Source organism: Hippopotamus amphibius, chromosome 4 (assembly GCF_030028045.1).
Source record: "Hippopotamus amphibius kiboko isolate mHipAmp2 chromosome 4, mHipAmp2.hap2, whole genome shotgun sequence".
Taxonomy (NCBI): domain Eukaryota; kingdom Metazoa; phylum Chordata; class Mammalia; order Artiodactyla; family Hippopotamidae; genus Hippopotamus; species Hippopotamus amphibius.
The window spans coordinates 174,854,576-174,879,875 of NC_080189.1; the positions used below are offsets into that span (position 1 = coordinate 174,854,576).

At 51.8% G+C, this 25,300-nt stretch overlaps 2 protein-coding genes across 3 annotated transcripts in view; one reads left to right on the forward strand and one right to left on the reverse strand.

Moving 5' to 3' along the window:
• Positions 1-7,406, forward strand: part of DGLUCY (D-glutamate cyclase) — a 53,450-nt gene extending 46,044 nt beyond the window's left edge. The window contains 2 exon segments of the mRNA XM_057732638.1: positions 641-792; positions 7,257-7,406. Of these exon segments, the coding sequence (XP_057588621.1) occupies positions 641-792; positions 7,257-7,406 (302 nt within the window).
• Positions 7,407-12,779: 5,373 nt separating this feature from the next.
• The window catches only part of GPR68 (G protein-coupled receptor 68), a 28,410-nt gene continuing 15,889 nt past the window's right edge, over positions 12,780-25,300 (reverse strand). For both annotated transcript variants that reach the window (XM_057730309.1, XM_057730308.1), the window contains exon 2: positions 12,780-16,155. In XM_057730309.1, the coding sequence (XP_057586292.1) occupies positions 14,942-16,057 (1,116 nt within the window). In that variant the 5' untranslated portion in view covers positions 16,058-16,155 and the 3' untranslated portion in view covers positions 12,780-14,941. The remainder of the gene's footprint in view (positions 16,156-25,300) is intronic.

Consider the following 25,300-nt stretch of genomic DNA (forward strand, 5'->3'; position numbering starts at 1 on the left):
TTTTGTTAAGAGAAAATAAAGTAAAAAGGTTAAAAAAAAAAGAGGGAAAGCATAAGACAAAGTCTGAATGTGGGGGGAAAAAAGGAGTTATAGGAGGTTTATGGAAAAGGAACCCTGAGAAAAGAGTTTTGTGTGTGGTCAGGACTGGCAAAGATTAGAATATATTTAACTGAGTGAATGAATTTTAATATTAAAAGTAAGCTGATACAAAATTAGAATCTTGTTCTCTCTGTGTTAAAAACACAAAAGTCTGCTCTGGATAAAGAATTTATAAAATGTTTTTCTTTACCTTTGATTAGTCTGCCTATAAAGAAGGGATTTTATATTTTATCAAAATAATTTCCTATGTTGTTTTTACTAGGTCTCTTTCCAAACCAGATCCTTTTTTCTTTAGCTGAAGATGGTATTTAAGGTGAGGGCTTCAGCCACTTTGGTGAGCTTTTCTGTTCTCCTGGGTTTCTCCCGTGTATACATGTTATTAAACTTTGATTTTCTCCTGTTAATCCATCTCATGTCAATTGAATTGTTAGACCAGCCAGAAGAACCTAGAAGAGTAGAGGAAAATGTCTTCCTCCCAGGCAAACGACAACGACATGACCTTTCTAATCCTATGATGGAATCTTTTTTTTTTTTGTTCCAGGCGTTTCTAACTGGGGAGGTTATGCCTTGGCCTGTGCACTGTACATCCTGAACTCATGTGAGGTCCACAGCTATTACCTGAGGAAGGCAGTTGGGCCCTTCAGAGCACCTGGGGAACAGAACTGGACTCAGGCCCTCCCATCCATCACTAAGGTAACATAGCCCAGCAGGCCCTCATGCGGATGCAGCTTTTTCCTCGGTTGAGGAGTAGACATGGTATTTCAATCCATAAACTGGGGGAGCAAGCCCACTGCTGCCCATCAGAAGCCAGAAGCAGAGTCTGCCTTGAAACAAAGTTCTCCCAGCAGGCAACCACTGGACAGGATGTTTGACCTACTAGTGACTGTAGATCATTATGAAAGATCTAACATAAATGACCATTTTCCTTCTAGTTTGACTTTAGGCAGGTTGCTTAACCTCTCTGAGCCTCATTTTCTTCGTCCGTAAAATAGGGGCAGTCAGCATTGTTGGAAGAAAGGAATACCTGACCCATGGTAGGCACTTTGTATCGGTAGCTGTATGTGTCCTCAGCATCTCCCTCCAAGGAGTTTACAACCCAGTGAGGGCACTGAAACCTCGGCTGGCCCCGTTAACCATCCTACACAGTGCTGAGGTGTGGGGGCCCAAGATGGGAAGAGGACCCTGTGGGCTGGAGGCTGGGAGAGATGGACCCAGTGGAAGGGGGGGCATTTGGGAAGGAGGAACGGCAGAAGCAAAAGCTGGGGGATGGGGACCAGCTTAGTGCTGGTTTGGGGAGACTGCTCGAGGCAGAGAAGAGCAAGCAGGGGACGTGACAGGAGCAGAGGAGGGCTCCTGACCCCCTGGCTCCACAAAGAAGGAGTCCATGAGTCCTCCAACGCAGTTTGCAAAATTGTTTCGTACATCCTGGGCAAGGATCCGTGGTTTTATCAGATTCTCCAAGTTCTTAAGGTTTGGGGCCATTAAGAACCCCTGGGCAGAGGGAGGTCATGTTAGCCGGATCCAAGCAAACGGCCACTCCTCACCCAGGCTTCCACCTGAGAAGTCAGAGGGAGCCATGCGAGGGCTTTGAGCAGGGGAACTGGGGCCCCACTGGGTGGCTCTGTGTGAGCTCCACTGACTGCAGAGCCAGCTGTGAAGGGCTGTGTGCAGCTCCAGGCAATCACCATAGACCAGTGCAGAGGCAGCACACCACACACACACACACACACACACACACACACACACATGCACACGCATCTGACTTATGTGAACTCACATGCACATGCAGGGAAAACAAAGAGAAGGCCAGCCAGCCCTGTAAATGGTACCAGCAATTCTGCTCCCGGGCCTGGACCCTGAGCCGTGAGATGGGCTGGGAGACTTGGCCATCTGTACCGCGAGCCTCGGTTCCCAGGGCTCTCGTGACACCGATTCCAGATTCAAAACCCCCTCCCCATCGGGTACTCCTCCTCGCAGAGCCGGGACCCACCCATCCCAAAGAGAAGCTGGCGGAAGGGGCCATCGATCTCTACCAGGCACCTTCCGGGGGAATTTTCCAGAGTAATTGGATCATGGGAAATTGGGGCCAAAGCCTGGACATTACACCTAAATCCCAGGTCCCAGGTGACCTCAGCTGTGAGCAGACAGCTTCATCTGGGGGCAGGCAGGCAGGAGGGTAGGAGGACTGCAAACGCCTGGGGGACAGCAGAGGGAGCTGGGTGTTTGGCTTGCAGGAGAGAGGACTTCGGGGGCCTGAGGTTTCCCCTGAATGGCTTCCTGGGGGAGGGGGATAGACACCCCCTTGGCTGCCTGAGAGACAAAAGCAGGCCAGAAGACAGAGGTTCTGGTTCAACGTGAGGAAGAGCTTGCTCTCCTCAAAGCTAGCTGCCCAGCCCTGTGAGGAGGGAGCTCTCAGACACAGGGAGCCAGTCAAGGTCGGGGGAGGGCTTTCTCGAGTTCCGTCAGGCTGGACCGCTGACCGCCAGGCGACTCCCAGACAGGCCACACAGTCTCATGCAACTTAAGGCTTTCCCAGTCTCATCCCCCTAACGGCATAGATTGCTAAACGAGAAAAAATTCCTGGACGTCAGGAACCAGGTCTTTCATATCTGCTTTCCTAGCAACCAGTGCAGGGAAACCCAGTGCTTGGTAAATCCTTGTTGAATGAATGAAGGAATGAAGGAATGAAGGAAGGCAGTGCTTTATTAGAGCAGGGATTCTTCCAGCTTTAGAGGCATCAGCTTCACCTCAGGGGCATCTTAAACCGCGCAGTGCGGGGCGCACCCCAGGCTTCCTGACTCGGTAGATCTGAGCTGGGCCGACGAAGCGGCACCTCCGACAAGTTCCCAGGTGACGTTGCTGCTGCCGCTGCGGCTGCAGGGACCACACTCTGAGACCCTGGACTCAAGGGTGGGTTCCCAGCTTCGTGGAAGAGGCTGATGTGGCGACATGGGGAGGCAATCCAGGAGGCAGGAAGGTTCCTGAGCACTGAGCCTGGAGACAGCAGCTGAGATGGGGCTGGCGCTGTTGCAGGTCCCCCAGCCAGCCAGCCAGCCAGCCAGACAGACGACAGACAGCGGCTGAGGTCCCGGAGCCCCTCACTTGCAAGAAGCATCTGCACCCAGAGCCCCTGCTGCCTCCTTCCTGTCCTCCTTTTACCTTGTCTTTTACCCTTTCTGCTCCCTTTATCCTTCTGCCTCTGTGTCTCTCTCCCTCCTGCACCCGCCCTATTTCTCTCCAACACCTCCCTGGACTGGTTTGTTATCTGCGTTTTACAGAGCAGGGGGCTGAGGCTCTGAGAGGGGAGGTGGCTTGCCCAAGGCCATCCAGCAAAGAGGCAGAGCTGAGAGCTGAGTCTGGGCTCTCTGACTTCATACTGTACGCTCTTCCCAAGGGGGTACAGAAGTTTCCCACTTCCTGGCATCACCAGGGTGCCGTGCAGGAGGGAAAACGAAAGGGGCAGTCGGGCAGCTGAAACGACATTTTCAGGGGAAATGGTCTGCCCTAAAGGGGCCCAGAGAGCCTTCTATGCTTTCTTCGCACTTCCTGGATCTGAACTGGAAAAAAAACACTCAGAGGGCTCCCTCACACATGATTCCTGATTCACGCAGACACAAAAGACTGAACCCGGCCAAACAAGTTCTCGCAGCCCCACACTTACCCTCTGGGGATGGAAATTCTTCTTCCACATTTCCACCCAGTCTCTCATAAATATATTAATACTGCACCACCCTTATAAAGAAAATAAAAGGGGACATCATGAAAGCAAAATTACAAACACATTTTTGTATAGCCCCTCGTCTGGGCCAGGGCCAGGCTCGTTCTGGGAAACAGCGAGGGGTAAAGAACTCAGGGTCCACAGGGAGGTCATCTCAGGATCTGGGATAGACGTGTGCACCCTGCTGTGGGGACACAGAGAACAGGTGCCTGGCTCATTCAGAGAGCGCAAGGAAGGTGCCTGGAGGAGAGGGCACTGAACTGGATCTTGGAGGGTGAGTAGGATATAAGGAGCCAGGTGAGGAAGGGTGGGAAGAATCTTCCAGACAGCAGGAGGCACAGAAGTGAAGGTGGGGGGACCTGAAGCAGTGTGGTGTGCAGGACATGACTAGAGGTGTCGTACTGGAGTTCTGCAGTCACTCCACAGGGACCCCTGGGTCATCAAGGGATGCCGGCCAGAGCTGTGGCCCGAGATTTGGTGACGCTTGGCTGGTTAGGAGCAGAACCTCATCTCTGTTCCGTGCATTACTTATAAGAAGGGCCTCCCATATTCAGGGGATCTGATCACGACTGCAGCAGGAGTGGGCACCATGTTGAGGACCCCAGGGAAGGTGGCCGCCAGCATCTGGGACACGCCCTGCCTACTCTGGCCCTTGACTGTGCCCCAGGGGTTTTACTTGAGGGCACAATGAATGGTTGCCGAGCATTTCCCAGAGCTTGTCAGGAGCCAAGAGCTGACTGATGACACCTTACAGGAGAGACTAAGGATGGCTGGCTGGCTGGCTGGCTGGCTGAATAGCCTGATGGATCAATGGGTAATGGATGGATGATACAGAGAGGCAGGAACATGACCTCTGGCCTCATCCTGGCTACCATCCTCTTCCAGAGCTTTCATCTCACTCAACTTCTTTATATTTTTTTGAATTGAGGTATAACAGAGTAAAGTGCATAACCTTAGGTGTACAGTGGGTGAATTTTTACACACTTAGACACCCGTGCAACCACCTCCAAGATCACAATGCAGAACAGTTCCAACTTCCCCGCCCTACTCTGGACAGCAGCATCATCTAATCATGAACATCAGCCCATTAAGCGCCAAGCGTGAATCCATAGTGACCACCCACATACTCAGACGCTAAACCTGGAGGTCGTCCTAGGGCCTCTTTCCCCATCCACAATGAACTAGGCCCCAGACCTGCCCCTTCTGTCCCTCTCCTCCTGCCCCACTGTCTCAGCCTGGATTGGAGTGGCAGCCCCCAGGCACTCTGCCTCCAGCTGCTCCCTGGTCAGTTCTCCTCCCCACCCCACCCCCACCTCCTCTTGGTGGGGGCTCCTTGAAGATGGTCTGGTCGGTTAGGGATTCCTGGGAGTTTGCAGGCAGTCACTGTCGGCCCAGCTGCTCCCTGTGGCTCTTAGAGGCCGAGGGCCAGCCAGTTCCTAAGCTGTCGAATGATCTCATGCACCCTGAGGACCCCCAGGGCTCTCCCTGGGACCCAGAAGAATGTGCATGCCGGGGCTGGCAGTGTGCTGGGAGGAAATGGTGCCAGAAGCACTGCCCCGTAAAGAGAGGATATGACCCAACGGAGAAGAGAAATGGGAGAATAAAGTCCAAACAAATGACGGAAGATGCTATTCTGGGCTGGGCACCCCTGGAAGGGGCTCTTGGACAAAGGGCTTGCCTGGAAATGCTCTGAGCCTCCCTCCCAGTGCAAAATGGAAATGCAGCTTCTCAGGCCAGCTGCGAGGAGAGATAGGTCCTAGGTGACATTTGCCAACACTGTCTCCCTTGTTTTGAAAAGTTTTCAGTGAGTGCTCCTCGGGGCCCCAGCTCGGCTCCCTCCTGCTCCTGCCACCTGTGGTCCTAGTTGCCCCTCCTCCAGCAAGTCTTTCTTGAGCCACTTCAATAAATGGGGTTGGGTGCCCCTGCTCTATGTGGTTATCCCCGCAGACTGTGCCTGCCTGATCACTCATCTAGAATGTGACGCCCCCAGTGGGGCGGGGGGCAAGGACCGTGTCACATTCACCACTGTATCCCTGTTTCAGGGTCTGGCACGTAGCAGGTGCTCAATAAAACTTTGATAGGTGATAGAATGAATGAGCACATGCCTGAGCGGGAAGATGAGAGCCCTTCTCATGTCTGTCCTGTTCTAGATCCCTTTGTCCCCTTCCTTTGTTCGTAGAGGAGGCGAAGGAGGTTGCGCTTGACTTCTGCCCCTCGGGCACCATCCTCTCTCCTGTGTCTTCACGTAAGACCCACCTTCCTCAGGGGGACCCGAACTGTTCAACTAGGGACAGACACATTAGTGGCTTAGACAAGTGGTTCTTTGGCACTTTGTTTTTGGAGGGAGATAGAAGGAAGCAAATCAGATCACTTAAAAAAAAAATCAGCAAGTAAGTCAATGGAAGAAAGTTCTGGGCTAAAGACCAGGGGACGCAGCCCTACCAATAATAGTCCACCTCATTTCATGAGTACCTACTGTGTGCCAAGGCCCATGCTAGGTGCTTTATGTGCATTTTCTTTTTTTTTTTTTTAATTTTTAAAAATTAATTAATTTATTTATTTTGGCTGCACCGTGTCTTAGTTGTGGCACACGGGATCTATGTGTCTTAGTTGTGGCACACAGGATCTTTCGTTGTGGCACACAGGATTTTTTAGTGGCAGCATGCAAACTCTTAGTTGTGGCATGCATGATCAAACCCAGGCCCCCTGCATTGGGAGCGTGGAGTCTTACCCACTGGACCACCAGGGAAGTCTCACATTTTCTCATGTAATCCTCACAACAACCTTCTAAGGAGGCATTGTTATCATCACCCCCCTCCCCATGATACAGATGAGGACACCGAGGCACAGAGGGGCTAACACACCTGCCAGCAAAGACCCAAGTCAGATCTGTCTGATTCTAAACCACTCTGCCTGCTGGGCCCAGGATGGGGTTGCATTTTCTCCCTCCAGATTCTCCCACAACCGCACCAGATAGAATCTAGAAGGTTACTGCAGCAGGGCTAACAGAGGCTAAGAGCGAGGAGGAACCCTCAGGAGGAACGGGGCCTTCCTGGCACAAAGGCCTTCGGCGGATCACGCAGAGCTGGGCAAGGCTAGGTTGGCGGGAAGTAGTCAAGCTGCCCCTGCAGAAGTGAATCTTCTGTGTCTGTTAAGCAAATGCAGATTTCCATAGAAAGCATACTATTTAGTTACATGAAGAAACAGCCCAAACTGTTCAAAGTGGCAGCTTCTGGGGAGTGGATTGGGGGCCCATGAGGCGTGATGTAGGACACTGTTATTTTTCTCTATGAGTTTTCCAGTGGCATTAGTATTTTTAACTAAAGCTTTATTTTTAAAAAAGAGACCTAGTCAAACGCTTTTTCCACTTATAAATGTATGTATTTCTTTCTTTTTCCTCCCCCTCCACTACTTCTATCTCTGCCCCACTTTGCCCCAGGAAGAAAAAATGTTGGGTATCCTGGTGTGGCACGGAGTCTGCAGTGGAGTCTCGGGCACCCTGGGCATGGAGGTGGACGGGCTGCCCTTCCACGACACTCACACCCAGATGATCCAGAAGCTGCTGGGCATCACCATGGCGCGAGGGTGACCACGCACATTGCAGGCACGGGGGGTGCGTTCCAGAAGGTCACGCCTGGCTCTAGGGAGGAGCTTCCTGAGCGCCCCGGCTTCCTTCCACAACAGCCTTGCAAATAAACACTGGCCCTGGGTAAGCAGTGCGCTCCACACTGGCCTGGGTCACGGCCTGCCCACCTCCTGGGGGACAGTGGGAATACAGGTGATGTGGACCAAGGAAAACAGTCCTCTGGGGTTCCCACGTTTGGCTTTTATTCCTAAGTGCCAGGAGGCATTGCTTTCAACCTCCTCACCCTGGCTGCTTCCAGCCACCCACGCGGTCTGCTTTGAGAGCCTTCTGCCCAATCACTAATGGGAACGCCACTAAGCCATGAACTTCCAGGCAGACACAGAGGGTACTGAATAATCCCCCAGGCTAATTAAAAAACAGTAAAATGTACAAATGTGTAGTGTGTATTATGAAGCTCTGGGGCTTCACTGAAGGTTTACTGCTCACCACCACCACCAAAATATTTATACCTTCGAAATGCTTTTTTTCAAACGGCATTTTGTTTATTTAGGCAGAAGATCCTGCAAACTTTACTTTTATCACCATCACTTCCCCTCTGCCCCTCCCCTTCCTTTACCCCCGCGTGTCCTGAGCCCCCACCGCAGAGCCTGCCACCTCTTCCACCTCCTCCCCATCTGCTCACCCCCCATTCCAGAGTCAAACCATGCCCTCCTCGCATAGGAGGGCAGCCACATTTCCAGAGCCCGGGGGTGGGTCAGGACCTTCCAGGGCTTAGATCACTCACAGAGTCCCCTTGGACAACTCATCAGTTTGCCCTTATCTCCTTCACAACCTCCCACTGTACATTCCCCAACAAAATCCGAAACGGAGTCACTGACCACATCCCATTACATTCACATATTGCACCGGTACAGTATCTTCTGCTGGCTCATCTAGATGGGACAGTGTAAGCAGCTTTGGCAGGAGAGTGCTCTTTGCAGGTAAGAGTTCTCTGCAGGAGGCTGCTTTTGTCGTGTCACTTTAGCAAAATTATATTCTAACTAACCTTAAACCAGGCACCCCTTTGCTCCACTCATCTCTGGCCCAGGCACAACTTTCAAATCTTTTGCTCATACAAATACCTTGTCTAAGCTGTCGGTTCTTTCTATAGATCAAAGAAGTAAAAATGAAGATTAATTAACAGGTGACCAGACTGCTTCCCCATCTTTCTTCAGTAATCTCGAGAACAAACTGTGTGAACGAGATAGCATCTAAAGAGAGATCATAAGGAGTCGGCGGGCCTTCACGCAGTGAGAGATGTCAACGAGTCTGATCCCCTATCTCAAGGATTAACAGATTATTTTCCCTTTTCCCTTTAAAAACTTTCAAGGCCAAGCAGAATCTTTGGCATTGATTTTGGGGACACCAGTCCACCTTCTCCCCAGATTGCAGGCTTTCTGATTAAAAGCAACGTTTTCCATTTCTACCAACACTTGCCTCTTGAATATTGATTTTTGAGCAGTGAGCAGCTGGACCTGAGTTCAGAAACAGTAGTCCTGCTTCCCAGCTATGGCCCCAAATGTTTATTGTGCCTGTTTTATTTCCTTAAACATGTCAAGTTTGATTCTTTTAGGGGGCATACGTTATAAAGTATGGAACACATACTGTAGAAATAAACTCTAAATTGTACACTCAACAGCAAAACCTAAGTGTGTAGTTCAGTGATCTGGGGTTAACTTCCAATGCTCCCTACGCAGGATGTGGTGAAGCCTTTGGCTAGAAGTAGCTGGGGTGGGGGCTGTCCTGATATCCCTTTGTCATTCTGGTGGGGAGTCCCCACCTACATGTCTGTGCGCCTGCTGTTGTGGCGTCAGGGCCATTGTAATGTGCTCACAGCCCCTCTCCATTTGTGACTTCTCACAGGTCGGTGAACCCACCTCAGCTGTAAGCCTCACTGGCCAGGTCTCCTCCAATTAAAATTTGCATCCCTGATTTGGGTCTGCAGAGATCCATGTAATGGGGGCCTCTGATTGAGAGTACATCCTGGCACTGCTGACATCTTGATGGCTAGAGAGAGAGGAAACATCATCTGCTAAGGCTGCCAGGACTCTTCTGACTCATATTTTGGGGGAATACACTAATGGGCCTTTGGTTTTGCAATAATAATAGCAGAGTTCTATTCTGGCATGGAGAAGTTTGAGGCATGACTGTGTAATAGGTTGTCTTCCCTGTGGGCAGAAGTTCATGGGGAGATGATTAAGTTGTTTGGGAAAGAGGCTTAAAGACCTGGGTGGAGCCCAAGGAAGGCTGAGAGCCTAGGTCCTAGGTCCTAGTTCTGGAGCGAAGCAGTCAAAGGCCCCCCTGCAGGGAGAGACAGGCCTGTGGCCCTTCAGCAGGGGCTAAGGTACAAGAAGGGGCCAGGAGAAAATCCCTTAGCAGGGTCCAGCCCGGGGACCACTGGAACTCTGAGTTCCAGAATCCAGTTTTATGCTTTTCTGTTCCACAATGTGATTCCAGCTCAGACCTTTAGTAAAGTTTTGCTCAAGTTCACCCTAGTTTTGGCTGTCCTTTGGGGAAGGGCCTGTGTCCACATCTGAGGTGGCATGGTGAGCATGGCTGTGATCTTGAGAAGCTGGTTATAGGGAGACAAGAAGTGACCTACAGGAATGGTAGGGAGGCCCAGGATGAGAGATGGGCTGGGGTATCCACCAGGATGGATTCCTGGGGCGTGTGAGCATCCCTGGGCATTTCCAGGAATACTGAGAGGGGATCCTGGTAAGTAGTACCTGGGATACTCTGTGGGTGTTCAAGGCTGGAGACCTGGGGTACATAGAGGCGCACATGACCCACAGACTCTGCAGATGGGACTGGAAGGTAAGCAAGCCAGGAAGGGGGTCAGGGCTCCTTAGCCCCCGGCAACCCTCTGGCCAAGTGCCACCCCATCACTCCGCTGGGCGAGGCAATCCTCTGAGGTCATTTCCTGCCTCTCATTGCACAAGCCCTGCTGACCGCCAGCCCCACCTTAGTCTAGCCTATTGTGTTCTACTGTTGGGTTGGGAACGAACTTTATGGCCAACCCAATACTTTCTGCCTGTTCCACGTGGCTTCCATTGGCTCCACAAAGTCTAACTTTCAGATTCAAAAGACCAGTGCTCAGGAATTCCCCAGCAGTCCAGTGGTTAAGACCCTGCACTCTTGCTGCCAAGGGCCCAGGTTCAAATCCTGGTCAGGGAACTAAGATCCTGCAAGCTGTGTGGAGCAGCCAAAAACAAACACTGCTCACATAAACTCAGCACATGTCAGTGATGTGATGTGCTTGCCAGAAAGGCCACTGTGCCAGTAGAAACACAGTGAGGTAAATGGTCCTTTTCTCCCCAGCACAGGTCAGACAGACAATCTCACTTTAGATCCAAGCATCGTGATTGAAGAAGTGGGTGTTTTTCAGGTGAGGTACAGGAGGGTGAGCATTTAAAGCCTGTTAAGTGGAGGTGGCTTGAAGAGCCATATGTCTGAGACTGGCTGGATTCTCACTAATTCTGCTTCCACTTCCTGCATACATAGGAAAACTACATTTCCCAGTGTCCCTTGTAGTTAGGTTGGGGCCATGTGACTGGGATCTGGCCAATAGATTGTGAGTAGCAGAGTTACCAACCACTTCCAGACTTGGCCATAACCCCCACCGTGGGATTCTTTTTGTGCTACTTCCCCTGTCTGTGTGGATAGAAGGGGAAGACCCCAAGATGACTGACCCTCTTGATGGACAAATCCTGAATCACTGCCGTCACTTGGGAAAAGGACTTGCCAGAAAGTAGTTGCTCACTGGACTTTGCACAAACAGAAGATAAACTTCTATTGTTTTAAGGCAATGTGATTTGGGGGTATATTTTTTTACTGCCATATAATCCAGCCTTGTCTGATACAAGCTTTGGAGATTTAACACTGAGAAGTAGGAGAGTTTTCTTCAAATACCAGTACCTAAAGGGTCATGTGGCTCCGAAGGCCAGAACTAAGGCCAGTGGGAAAAGTTGTTCCACTGTGGCTCATTAGGAGTTAAGATTTTCTGCCTAACCTTGGAGTGACTTGTATTGGGTAGTAGTGAATTCGTGTCATTGGTGGTATTTGCAGAGAAACTGGGCTGTCATTTTGGGGGGGATATACAGGGGATAATTCATAGAGAACTGGAGATCATGACTTCTATGGGACTTTCCAACACTGGTATCTAATGTCTAATCTATCAACATCTTTCTCATAGTTGTTGAATTAAAGCAAATGGAATTTACCCACCATTTCCCCAGAGCACTGGGCACCTCTGTGACCCTAGGGTTATAGCCATTAAAGACCATCATCTTGCCAGATGAATTCCTGGAAGCTGTAGAATCATGAGTTGCAAGAATCACATTTTTTCAGAAAAGCATTGAACCAAGGAGGGCCAGATTCTGGCTCTCTCTTGGTTGTACCAGTGAGAGAAAAGCAGCAGATGGAGATGTATTCTGTGCTGAAAATTTCTCCCACACTTGTCTGGCCAACCCACAGACCAGTGTGTATAAACAGGAAGATGAGCCTTCCTCTTGCTAAGCAACACTGGTGAGTGAGAAAGGAATCTAATGGCTTTTGCCACCTTCAGTCCAAACCAGATGGACCTTTTCTTCCAACCATTCTCTTAGGAGAGAAAGGAGCCTTAATCCCCAATAATATCCTTACTTAGTCTGTTTGGAGGAAGGATTGATTCTTCTGGAGCACTCCAGGACTCCGACTCCAGGGAAGGATTAAGTGACTAAAACCAAATTTACTTATTAACATGATGCACTTAATCTTTAGTGATAAACATGGAGCTGCCACTGTTGAGAAGATGCTCCAGCCTAAAAAGGCTGATTACTAAATGTGGGGCTCCCCAAACACAACCCAAACAGTGAGGAGGGCCCCCAAGGGGTGGGTACAACAGGCCTTCCTGCTTTGGCAAACTTCACTAGTGATGAGGGGATGGTCTAATCAGGCCCTCCCTCACCATGAGGAGCAGCTATTCAGGGGTAGAAGGGGTCCTGTGTCCAAGGACAGGGAATGCTATTTCCCAAACCATGGGGCTGAATTCTGTCTTCAGAGGGGAGGTGGCCAAGTTAAGTCCCACAGTGGATTTGCAACAATGTGCTGCAGAGCTTAAGACACTTCATAAATCTCATGAGGAAGGAGAGAAGGCCTTTCTTCATTTGATGGCTTCATCCTTCTTGGCCACTGCTGGGTAAAAGGCAAATCCCCTAATTGCTCTATTCCAGTTTTCTCTGCAAAAGTCAATCCCTGGACCCTCCTGACTCTGTTGGCTATTTCATGGGCCCTCGAGATCCCCCTGGTGTTAGAAGACCCTCCCTTCCCATAAGAACTACAGCACACTCCAGCTGTGGCTGGTTACTTTGCTTTATTTGCAGGCTCAAGTTTGCTACATAAATCCATTGCATGGTCCAACACACGTATACTTGGCATAAAAGAGAGGACAATACAAAAATACAACTCTTGATAGTAAATGGAACTGCCCTCAGCTCATGCCAGTTTATCCCAGTGGGAATGCCCATGTTTAAGATCAAAATAGGAGGAAATTTGGAATAAGGAAGCATGGAGGGCTCAACCAGTGCCATTGTCCCCATAAGATCCTGGGCTGGGGCTGGGTGGGCTTTCTTAGCCGTATGGCCATTTCTGCAACCTTCAGACCTGGTCACTTCCTTCTCCATGATGGGGAAGAGAACCTCCCCAGGCTATGGAAGACCCTCCAGAATGAGCTGGGGCAGGGGCTGCCCAGCTAAAATCAAGTGTAGCCCTGGAACCCCACTTCCTTAGGGCACATCCACCCTGGACTATCTGCCTCTGGACACCTCTGATGGGAGGGTTAAGAAGCTCAGAATGACTCTACCTCTGGGCGAGGGGAGGGGAGACATAAAGAGAGATTGAAGAAGACATTCTCCCTGGCCCTTCCTTTAGCAGATTCCAGAAATGTTCTACTGATGCCAGTTTCTATCTTCCCATCCCTGGTCCTTCCCCAGGCTTGAGCCCACCTAGCCCCTTGGCTGCAAGAGCTCAAATCCCAGCTCTTTGAGGGAAGTCAGAACTGGCTCCAGCCCACTGACCAGGAAACCTGAAGGGTTAGCATTTCTACAAAGGTGGGCATGTCCCTGGAGCAGCAAGAAGCTCTTCTGGTCCGTGGTATGTTCCCCAAATAGGGGCCTAACATGACTGGGCACGAAGTTGCAGGAGAGATGAGCCCTGTAACCAGTCTTCCAGGACAGAACAAGAGACGGTGGTCAGTACCCTGGGCTGCACGTGGCCCACGGGCCCACCGTCATTCTCCAGGTGGGTGGACTGGGACATCTGGCAGAGGAGCAGTGCTGGAGGACCAAGGAGGCAAGGTGACCAGGGTCCCCTCCTCTCCTCTCCTAAACCACAGTGGAGCTTCACCACAGTGGAGCTTTCGGCTGAGAGATGACAGAGATGTGTTACTTATTTAGTTCTATCTAAGAACCTGGGGAGAATGTCATGCTCCTCTCTGAGACTGCTAGGCACTCCAGTCTGTGTGTGGCAGGGGACACCGCCAACAGTCACATGACCCTAGCTTCAGTGGCTTGGGGCAGAGCTGTCATGGAGACCCTGTCATTTTAACCATGGACACACACACACACACACACACACACACACACACACACACAGTCCCAGGCTTCTGGGTCTGGTGCTTCAGGGCAGATAGAAACAGAAGATGTATTGAGACAAATCTGTGTAGGGAACTCATTTGGACACACTGCTTCAGGCCTCTGTCCTGACACTTGAACTTCAGTGCTGACTTTAAAGGACCACAGATATCGCCCCACAGAGCTCCCACAGAGCCCTAGGATTTGTTTTCCATCAACCCTGGGGCTGGGGAATCTGCTCAACTCTCCCTGCCTGTAAAACTGTGGCTTGGCTGGATCTCGGGTCTCTCCTCTGCCTGCCACTCCCCCACGGTCCCCCCTGCAACACAATCCCAGTGCCCCAAACACCTCCCTACATTCCTTTTCCCCATCCAGCCTCCTGGCCCCACTCATCTTCCTTCCCACCCCTTCATGTGGTGAGGCTCAAGTGTTAATGGTGACAATACACCTTCGTGTGTCACCTCCTCAGATTACACCAGTGCATTTGGACAGGTGTCATCTGTGACACTAGAAGGCCCTGGCAGCTGTGATCTCCCAGGCCCCCCTCTCCATGTCCTCACACTCTGCACCCCTCCACCCGAGCTTCTCTTTGAAAACCTCCTGGAGGTGACCAGGTCTTCCTCCCATCAGCCACCCAGCTGGCAGCAGATGACCCTCATGTGCTGTCAGGGCTTATCCCCACACTCAGCAAGCAGTTCTGGCAGACCTGGCAGCCACAGCAGTCTCCCTGGAACCACAGAGGCTGTGCTGCGGCCCAGACCCAGGGGCCCGTGGCCCAAGCCCATCATCCCCTCCAGCAGCAAGAGGCACCTGCCTTGGCCAAGGGGGCGGCAGCCGTCGAGCAATCTCAGGCCTCCCCTCCCCCCACACATGGGTGATGGGGTGACCCGGCTAGGCCAGCCCGCCGGCTGGGGACCCTCCCACTCCGGGCGGGTGAGAGGTCTGGAAGGCCGGATGGAGCTTCGTCAGCACGTCGGGCTCCTCGCTCTTCCCCGAGGGCTCGGGGGTGCCCAGCGGGTAGGCCTCCCGGGCCCGGCCGGTCCTGGCACAGGTGAGGAAGGCCAGGCAGGTCCCGCGGAGGCGGGCCAGGTCCCTGTGCGTGGTCTCGCTGACGAAGCAGTAGAGCACGGGGTCGGCCACGCAGTTGAAGCTGGTGAGGAGCAGGGAGAAGTGGTAGGCGTTGAAGATGCCCTTGGCGAAGTCGCAGCTGGACTCCCAGAGGCTGCGCACGAGCAGCAGCACGTGGTAGGGCAGGAAGCAGGCCAGGAAGATGATCACGGTGCTAAGCACCAGCCGCTGGATCTGGTCCTTGCGGCTCTTCTGGGTGCCATGGCTGCGGCGCACGGCCCGCAGGATGCCCTGGTACGAGGCCAGCAGCAGGCAGATGGGGAAGAGGAAGCCCACCAGGAAGCGGTAGTAGTTGATGCCACGCTGCCGCGACTCCAGCGGGTAGTGCTCGAAGCAGACGCGGTGCTGGTCTCTGTCCTCCACCACCTCTTCGTGCACGAGAAAGTAGATGCTGGTCAGCATCTCCTTGGCCCAGATGAACACGCTGACACCCACGGCGGCCTTCAGGGTGCGGAACTGGTGGAAGCGGAAAGGATGGGCCACAGCCAGGTAGCGGTCGATGGAGATGCAGCAGAGGAAGCCCACGCTGATGTAGATGTTCTCGTAGAGGAGGATGCCACACACCTGGCAGGACAGGTCGCCGTGGGACCAGTGGTCGTGCTGCAGCACGTACTGCAGCCAGAAGGGGAGGGAGCAGATGTAGAAGAGGTCAGCCACCGTCAGGTTGCACAGGTACACGCCCAGCTCGTTCCGGGCCTTGATCTGCAGGTAGCCGAAGTAGAGGGACAGACAGTTGGCTGGGAAGCCCACCACCAGCACCGTGACGTACACCACCGGCGCCAGCGTCTGGTGGATGGTGTGGTCGATGGCACAGCTCAGTGAACCGTTGTCTGCAGTGATGTTCCCCATCTTTGGGCCTGCAGGGGCCTCACCCCTCATGGGCTCAGGAATGCACCAGTCTCTCTACCGCCATCTCGTTTCTAAGATGTGGTTCAAGCTGTAGCAAAGGCTGGGCCTCAGTGGTGATGGTTACGCCCCTGAAAGTCAAAGGTGGAAAGGCTTAGGATAATAGGAGCTAACATTTACATAGCACCTACTGTGTGTCAGGCACTGTTCTAAGTGCCTCGCTTAATTTAGAAGATGATCCAGCCAGCCAACTCCAACTCAACTAGACTATCTGAATGGGTCATAGACCAAGACACCGAGATGTGATTTATGTCTCCCCATCCCCTTTCCCTGGCTTCCTGTCCCTTATTTATTTTCTTGGTCCCTCAGTGCAGCAAGCAGGGCCTGGAGCTGGCTCTCCAAGGGAAGCTCAAGGTGAAGATCAATTCCAACCCACACAACAGTGAGGGCCCCAGCCACTCTCTTCTGCAGCATTCAGCCCCACTCACATTTTTCCTACTTGCTCACAGGAATGTACCAGGTCAGTAAATACCAAGGCCACAGCCCCTCTTGGGGGCCTCTCCAGACAGCACAGAAGAGGCCCAACCTTGTCCACATCCTGCTGTGCTCTGGCAAGAAGAAAGGCCAAGCTTCCTGCAAGGCACTGCTCCCTCACCTCCGTGGAATCGGGAACCCAGCACAGGGGACCAGGCACTGACAGACATGAGCGCCAGGGTAGGGTCAGCCACTCACAGGCTGTGCAAGTTGTTTACCCTTTCTTAGCCTCAGTTTTCTCATCTATAAAATGGGGATATGGGAATTCCCTGGCTGTCCAGTGGTTAGGACTTGGCACTTTCACTGCTGGGGCCTGCGTTCAGTCCCTGGTTGGGGAATTAAGATCCTGCAAGTTGTGCTGCATAGCCAATAAATAAATAAAAAATAAATAAATGAATAAATAAATAAAGGATAAAAACATCTGCCCTCAGGGTCAGTATCAGGGCCACATAAAATATGTCAAAATGCATGGCACTGTTTTTCCAAAGGCAATGAGGCAGAATAAAAGATGGTGGTCTTACTTGCATTAGTGAAAAGTTCACATTGTTGAGAATTTAACAGAGAAAACGCTGTTGCTATATATATGAGGGTGAGTCAAAAATTATCCGTACTCTGGCTGTAGAATTTATTTTAATTAACTTTTAGAAAAGACAAATACATCATTTTTCGACATAATCTCCTTGCTTTTCAATATACTTTGTCCATCTGTCAACAAGCTTTCCTATTCCCTCATTAAAAAAGGTTTTAGGCTGAGCTGCGAGCCACGCATGCACCACTGTCTTCACTTCTTCATCAGAAGTGAATCTTTGCCCTCATAGGGCTGCTTTCAGGGGACCAAACAGGTGAAAGTCCAATGCAGCAAGATCAGGGCAATACGGAGGAGGCTTTAACACCTCAAAACGAAATTTTTGCAGAGTGTTGACAGTGTGGGCAGAAGTGTGCGGACGTGCACACCCTGAGACCACAAAAAACTTCCTGCTGCTCTTCTTTCGTGCAGATCACAAGTGGGGCATCCATTTTTGCTCGCACCGCAGTTACGAATGAACTGATGTAACACGTTCGCACCTGCACAGCAGTGACTGGGGAGATGGTAGCGTTGAATGGAAAGCGCTGATAAGACAGTGCGGCCAACAGAAGTTTTAATATAACTGGAGTGCGGATAATTTTTGACTCACCCTCATACAAATACATTTGAACAAGATAGAATAAAAATTTTCTGTTGTAGGCCTACTTTATAAATTAATATATCAAAATGAAAGGCCTGAGCTGCTCTATTGATTTAACACTTGTGGCTCAGACGAAAAACCTCCCTGTGTCTAAATTAACTTATTTGTTGTTGCTGTTCGTAATCACCCTCCCAAGGCGACTTTTTAGACCTTTTTTTCCTAATCACCCGCCCCCGTGAAATTTTAATATCCCAGATGTATTGCATATCTGTTTATGTATCTTGGGCTTTTGGAGGATGACAAATCACTATAACATCTAAGATTTTTTTCACCCCACCCAAGAACCAATTTTCACCGCCCTCCCCTTGAGAATGCAGGGTTTCTATGGCGCAAATTCCAAATGAACGGGGTCTGCATTAGGTTGTTTTGTGCTATTCGCAGATCAGTCTTGCCCTTTGCTGTCTCTTCACCACAGCCAAGCTGGGATTCACGGACCAGATAGGAAACCCCTTCCACGACCAACAATGTCGCACCACCTGTTGACCATGGTCCCCCCCTCTGCAGCCTCCCCCCCGCTGGCTCCTGACTGGCCCTGTGGGCACCAGAGCCGGGGCTCAGCCTGGAAGCTGGCACAGCCTGCTGGGAAGGGGCTCAGAGATATTCCAGCACAGCAGTTCCAGTCCTGGGGTTCATGGAGGATAAACTTGAGGGGTTCCCCTGAAATCACATGCTCAAAATTGTAAATATTTAAGCATGTGCATTTTTCCTGGAAAATGGTCCGGTAGCTTTCACAGGAGTCTCTAAAATGGGCGAGAGATGGATCTGGTCCAAAGCTGCCCCCTCTCACCTGGACTCTCTGTGGCTCTCTCCGTGGCCGAGCCTCCCCCACTTCATCGCTCCCACTCACGCCCCTGACCATTATCCCCTGGGGAAGCCACAGCGATCTTTCCAAAATACAAACCGGATCCTCCTCTTCCTTATTTAAAACCCACTGAGACAGTTTCACAGTGAGTTTTCAAGCCCACAGTAAAACTTGCAAACTCCTGCAAGGCCCAACGTGATCCAGCCCCAGTTCCCCCACCTTCCCGCCACCACCACACTCCAGCCTCACTGGCCAGCTTTCTGTGCCTCGGTCAGCTGGCCTCCCTCCAGTCTCTCCTGGAGTACTGGCCCCTGGCCTCCCCACTACCCCACCTCCACCGCAAGGCTGCTCCTTTGCAGTCAGGTCTCAGCTTAAACACCACCCCCTTGTGAGGCCCTCCGTGACCACCCCACTAAAGCAGCCCCTCCCCCATCACCATCACACCTTCCTGGGTGATGGCTCTACAGAGCTCCATCAGTGTCTGAGATTTTTCTTATTTATTTACTTGTCTGCTTGTTGATGATCTGTCTCCTCTATGACAATGTAAATTCCAAGAGGGCCTTGTGCACCTTGAACAGCGCCCAGCACATCGCAGGCACTCCTGAGTACTGGAATGAAGAAGTGAATGCCACCTCCCCATTTTACAGGTGAGGAAACTGAGGTTCGAAAGGTCAAGTGACTTGCCCAAAGCCAGTCTGAGGAGGGAAGCATGGGCGTAGGCATCCAGGTCTCCTTTCTCCGAGCGCCACCTCCCTGCCACATCCAGTCCCCACCTGAGCCTCGCTCCCAACCTCTCCGTCCCGGGAAGATGAGGACTCCTGGGAGCACTCACCTCCCCATTCTCTCCAGGACACGGGCCTGGATTTCAGTGATGGTGATGGAGGGATGTGATTCTTGTTGTTTTAAATTGTGGTTTAATATACAGAACATAAAATTTACCCTGTTAACCATTTTTAAAGGTACAGTTCAGTGGTATTTAGTACCTTCACACTGTTGTGCAACCATCACCACCGTCCATCTCCAGAATTTTTTCAGCTTCCCCAGCTGAAAATCTGCACTCATTAAATGCTAACTCCCCATCCTCCCTCCCTCCAGCCCTTGGCAATCACCAGTCTACTTTCTGTCTCTATGAATTTGACCGCTCTAGATACCTCATATAAGGCGAGTCGTACCGAATTTGTCTTTTTGTGGCTGGCTTATGTCCCTTAGCATAATGTCCTCAAGATTCACCCATGTTGTAGCCTATATCAGAATCTCCTTCTTTTTTAAGGCTGAATAATATTCCATTACATGTATATACTGCATTTTGTTTTTCCATGTATTGATCAATGGACGTTTTGGTTGTTTCTATCTTTTGGCTATCACGAGTAACGCTGCTATGAACATGGGTGTATAAACATCTGTCTGAGTCCCTGCTTTCAGTTCTTTTGGGTACATACCCAGAAGTGGAATTGCTGGATCATATGCTAGTTCTATTTTTAATTTTTTGAGGAACTGCATTCTATTTTCCACAGTGGCTGCACCATTTTACATTCCCATCAACAGTACATGGGGTGTTTTCCTGTCTTGCTTTTTGCGTTTTTGTTTATATATTTTGATGGTGAGAGGAAGGGGGCGGAGGGGCAGCTGAGGCCTGTGACCCCTAAACTCTGCACAGCCCCGTGAGTCAAAATGTGGCTCCACTCGCCCTCTTCTTGCCAACTCTCCTGTCCCTGAATCCCAGGCCCACACCTGAGCGGTCCCCAGGGACCCCCATCCAGGACGTCCGTGTCTCTGGATCTACCTCGGGTTCTCCACAGTCCACACAGAATCTACCCACAGGAAGATCAACATTCATGCATCAGCACAGCCTCCCAGGCCCCAACCCAAACAGGCAAAGGAAACCAAAGTGAAAACACGTCCTGTCAGGTCTCAGGAATTCATTGAGAGTCACCTGGCCAAAGCCTATCGTTTGCTAGTGGTGAGCGTAGGCGTGTGTGGGGCGGGCTGGGGCGGCCGTTTGTACATTCCTCTTTCCTAGGCCGATGATAAGCAAATTCTGGCAACCAAAGTCAGAAATGCTCAAGTCTGCAGGGCAAAGAAGAAACAGAAATGGCCAACTAATTAGAAGGCGCGGGGGCCAATCAAGGACAAATCTGAAATGTATCTCAGTTCTTGGTCCTCATAATCTCCCCCAAATTATTTGTTAGATGGATGGATGCATGGAGAGGTGGGTGGGTGGGTGGATGCATGGATGGGTAGGTGGATGAATGAGTGAATGGAAGGATGAGGGGGTAGGTGGATGGATGGATAAGTGAACAGGTGGACAGATGGATGAATGGGTGGGTGGATGGGTCAATGGGTGGACACATGGATGAAGAGGTGGATGAATGGATGGATGGGTGGGAGTTTGAGGCTGGGTGCTGGGACAATGGAAATGTCATTAACAGAAACAGGAAAGTGAGAGGGAGGAATCACTGTGGCCTCCTCTCCAGCCACCTGGCATCTGTTTAAGCTGCCTGAGCTGGTTGCAGAGGGTCCTGCTTTTTCACCCAGGCCTCATCACAGCCAGCTCTCCCTTCTACTACTCCCTGAGGACAGGCACCCCTCCATGGAAACTACATCTTGCCAGGTAAGTCGCTTCTGTACCTGCTGTCTACAGAAAGCTTGCTCCCCAAAATCAAAGGCATGGTAGGTGCAAAATGTTCTGTAAATGGAAAAATGTAGATGGGATGGAAGGACCAAGTCATACCGAGTGAGAGCCTTCCACTCATTTCTGCACAGTCATTCTCTCTCTCAGCACTTCTCTCAGCTGCGCCCATCTTATAGATGAAAAAACTGAGGCTGCTCAAGAATCTGAGACCGAGTGAGGCCCTGCGGGGTTCCCGAGGCCCTACGGGGTTCCGGGGCACGGAGGCCTTTTTTTGTCCCCTATCTCAGGTAGGCGAGACTCCAGCCCCCTTGACCTTGCCTGAGTTACAAAGGGCTATTCTAACGGTTGCCAACCAAGGGCGGAGCAGCCAGGGGCAACATGAAAGGGACCAGAGAAGCTCATGGAGATTAGGAGACAAGATCAAAGGAGTGTAGGCCCTTCACACACCCTCATCTTGTCAGAGACCTCACCCCTGAACCATTGTTATAAAACCCTTCATCAAATCCTCTGGGATTGGGACACATAGTTTTTCGAGATGGGAGCCTCCAGTGATCCCCTTTGCCGGGCAGAGTAATAAAGCTGTCTATTTCTACTTCACCCCAAACTCTATCTCCAAGATTTGATTCAGCACTGGGGTACAGAGAAACTGAGCTTCCGACAACAATTCCACAGCTACAGCGTAAGCCAGGTTTTGAACTTGGACTGGTCCTCGCTCTCCTTTACACCAGGCTAACCTTCCATTCAGCACAGCTGTTACAGAACAACCACCCCCCACCCCCAGGCTTTGCCAGGCTCCACGCCACACAGATGCCATCACGAGGCCACCAGGCTTGGTCCCGGGCAAGCCCCCTGCACCTGGCAGGTGCTCTGCCAGGTCAACCACCGCCCCACCACCCACGCAGGAGAACCTACGGTGTGCCCAGGGCTCGTATCCCCAAGGTAGAGGCAGTTGGGGTGAAGAATCAAAACGCGGAGCCACTGCGCCTGCCTCACTTTATCACCCAGCCAGGAAACTGAGAGAGCACACACGAAGCAATCCAACACCTAAGAGCAAACCGTTAAGACAAAGGGCCGTCTGCACAGAGGCCTCCGAGGACTTGAACTCCAAGAGCAGGTAAGCTCCCAAAGGCAGGAAGGGCCTCTGACTCAAGCTGGGAGCTGCCTGCACGGTCCAAGCCAGAGGGCGGAGGTGCCCGGGGCTGTTCAGCTGGTGCATAAACACGGATTTAATCTGTTGCCCATCTCTTCTGAGTGGTGGCGCGCTGACACGCACAGGCACAGGGGTGCCCTGCTCAGGGGAGCCCCGGCACACAGAGCTGGGAGTTTCCTGCAGGCCCAGTTCCCCTCCCTTTGCCTGGCCGAACCTCCACACGCTTTAACCAGGGCTGTTTCATTTCCTACAAGTGCCCTTTCCAGAGTCTCTTCATGTGTCCCTCTGGGGTGGAAGGAGACTCAGGCTGCATTTTCCCCCGCTCCGTAGTCCCCAGCTTTCCCCTAAATAGTCTCACTCCAGCAACAGCAAGGAGACAATCTCAATTCTAAAGCTCTCATAACTGTTTCAAAGGTCAATCCCATCTGGGCTCACAAAGTCGCTGTGAGTCAGCGGGGCTGCCACTGTGAACCCATTTCCACAGAACCTGAAGCCCAGAGAGGCTAACCTAGTTGCTCAAGTTCATACAGTGAGTTGGGTGGATCTGAACCCAGAACCCAGACTTCTAGGCACCAAGTCGCTGCCTTTAAGCTCTTTTGACCATAGACCACAGGGAGGAATGTACTTGACACTGTAACCAACACATAGAGACATCACACACACACAGACATACACAGATCCAGAGCAGTACTTACCCTACTACTTGCGATGCGCTCTGGTCATTCTACCCTATTTTGTTTTTCTAAAGGTCGTGAGCTCCTACATTGATTTCCTGGGCTGCTCATGGGTCTCGATCCTGTTTGGAAACAGCTGGACTGACCCCTGAGTGCTCAGCCTCCAGACCTCAGGAAGGGGGCTGTTGCCGCCGCGGCCAGGTGAGGGAGGAGCAGGCAAGGGGCGGCAGCCTGGGGGACGTGGGTCCTCTCTGACACTGCCTGCCCGCCAAAGCCCTGCCCTCAAACCTCAAACTGCCGGCTTCCTCCAGTGCTTGCTGGCAGAAGCCCAGAGGCCGGAGGGGACTGAACGCCTCTGGCCCGGTCCTGGTGGACCCCCGTCTGCACGCAACCCTGCAGCCAGGGCCCAAGCTCCCCTTCTTGCGATTTCCCGAAGACCACGCCTCCCAGCTCTGGGCTAGAAAATGCCAGCTGGAGACTGCCCATTCCTGAGCTGAGGCAGAATCATGTGAACTCAGATCTGGAGTCAGGCTGGGTGGCTGTGAGGAACGCTCACCAGCCAGAGGATGAGGGCGGCGGGACAGCTCTCTCCATGCACCCTGGGTCTGCCTTCCACACACCCCAGACGTAGGGAGAGACCCTGCCGGGAATGCTAACGCCTGAATTAGAGGCAGGGACCCCGGGGGTTTCAGGGATGTAGGAGGAGTGGGGTGCGCGGATTTTACCCATCCAACCACCTTTGAGCGTGTCCAAGACACAAGGAGATACAGGAAGCGGAACCCCTGAGCCAGGGGTTTTGACTTGAGCTAGACAGGCTGACACTCAGATAACTAGAAAGTACCATGGACCACAAGAGCCATGGGACAGCAGGCAAGGGCAGGAAGCCGACTGTTTCCACCCCCACCCCCAGACTGTCACCCTTCAGCTGCTAGTGACCTACATCGGGGTCAGTGGGTCACAACGGCATTAGCAAATACGTGGGGATCTTATAGAAAATGACATCATTGCCCAGGCTCCACCCCAGACGAATTAAATCATACTTTCTGGAGATGAAGTGCCAGCCTTGGTGTTTTTAAAGGCTCTCTGGGCAATTTCAGAGGGCAGCCAGGAGCAGAAGCACTGATGTGGAGGCGGGTGGACCCTGTTCTGCAGACCAACAGAGCAAGGGCATCAGAGGAACTCTCCTGGTCGTGAGTAAGGTGAGCATCAATGTTTTTAAACAGCGTGGTCCAGGGACTTCCCTGGTGGCACAGTAGTTAAGAATCTGCCTGCCAATGCAGGGGACATGGGTTCCATCCCTGGTCCAGGAGGATCCTACATACTGTGGAGCAATGAAGCCCGTGTGCCACAACTACTAAGCCTGTGCTCTAGAGGCTGCGAGCCACAACTATTGAGCCCACATGCTGCAACTACTGAAGCCTGTGCGCCTAGAGCCCTTGCTCTGCAACAAGAGAAGCCACTGCAATGAGAAGCCCGCACACTGCAATGAAGAGTAGGGTGCACTGCAACCCCCCTTGCCACAACTAGAGAAAGCCTGCACAGAGCAATGAAGACCCAATGGAGCCATAAATAAATAATACTTAAATAATAATAATAACAATAAGCAAACAGCATGGCCTAGAGTGGGGAGCAAGAATGGGGTTCTGCTCTCACGGGATCTTCTGACTCTCAGGACCGTTTCCTAAACTCTCTCAGCACAGCAGGGTCGATGGGACCCCTGGAGGTTACCTGACCCATTTTACAGATGGGAAAACTCAGGCCCAAAGGAGCAAAGGCTCTAGATAGGGTCTTACAGCTAAATGCTAGAGCCGTGTCTCTTCAAACGGGCTGCCATGCTATTTCGGCTTAACTTCCTCTCTCCGAGGTATCTCCTTGGAAGCTGACTGTAGGAACGTTGCTGGAGCCAGGAAGTCAATGTCCACCATGAGTGGGGGTCACTGAGGGTGTGCATTGTCCCTGTTTTGTCGGGTGATTTGATGGTTTCATCTTCTCCAGAGAGTGAATTGCTATAGTCCTGCCGGGGGCTGTATTGGTAGGAACCCAGGAAAAATCCCCCTCTGTGGGGCCTGGGCTTCCACGCAAATGCTCCTCTGCCTGCTGCAGCAGAAGCCTCTGGCTCTGCCTTGTTACAGTGCAGTGGTGCATGTAGACGCAGAGGCTATTTCTTTCCTTCCTTCCTTCCTTCCTTCCTTCCTCCCTCCCTCCCTCCCTCCCTCCCTCCCTTCCTTCCTTCCTTCCTCCCTCCCTCCCTCCCTCCC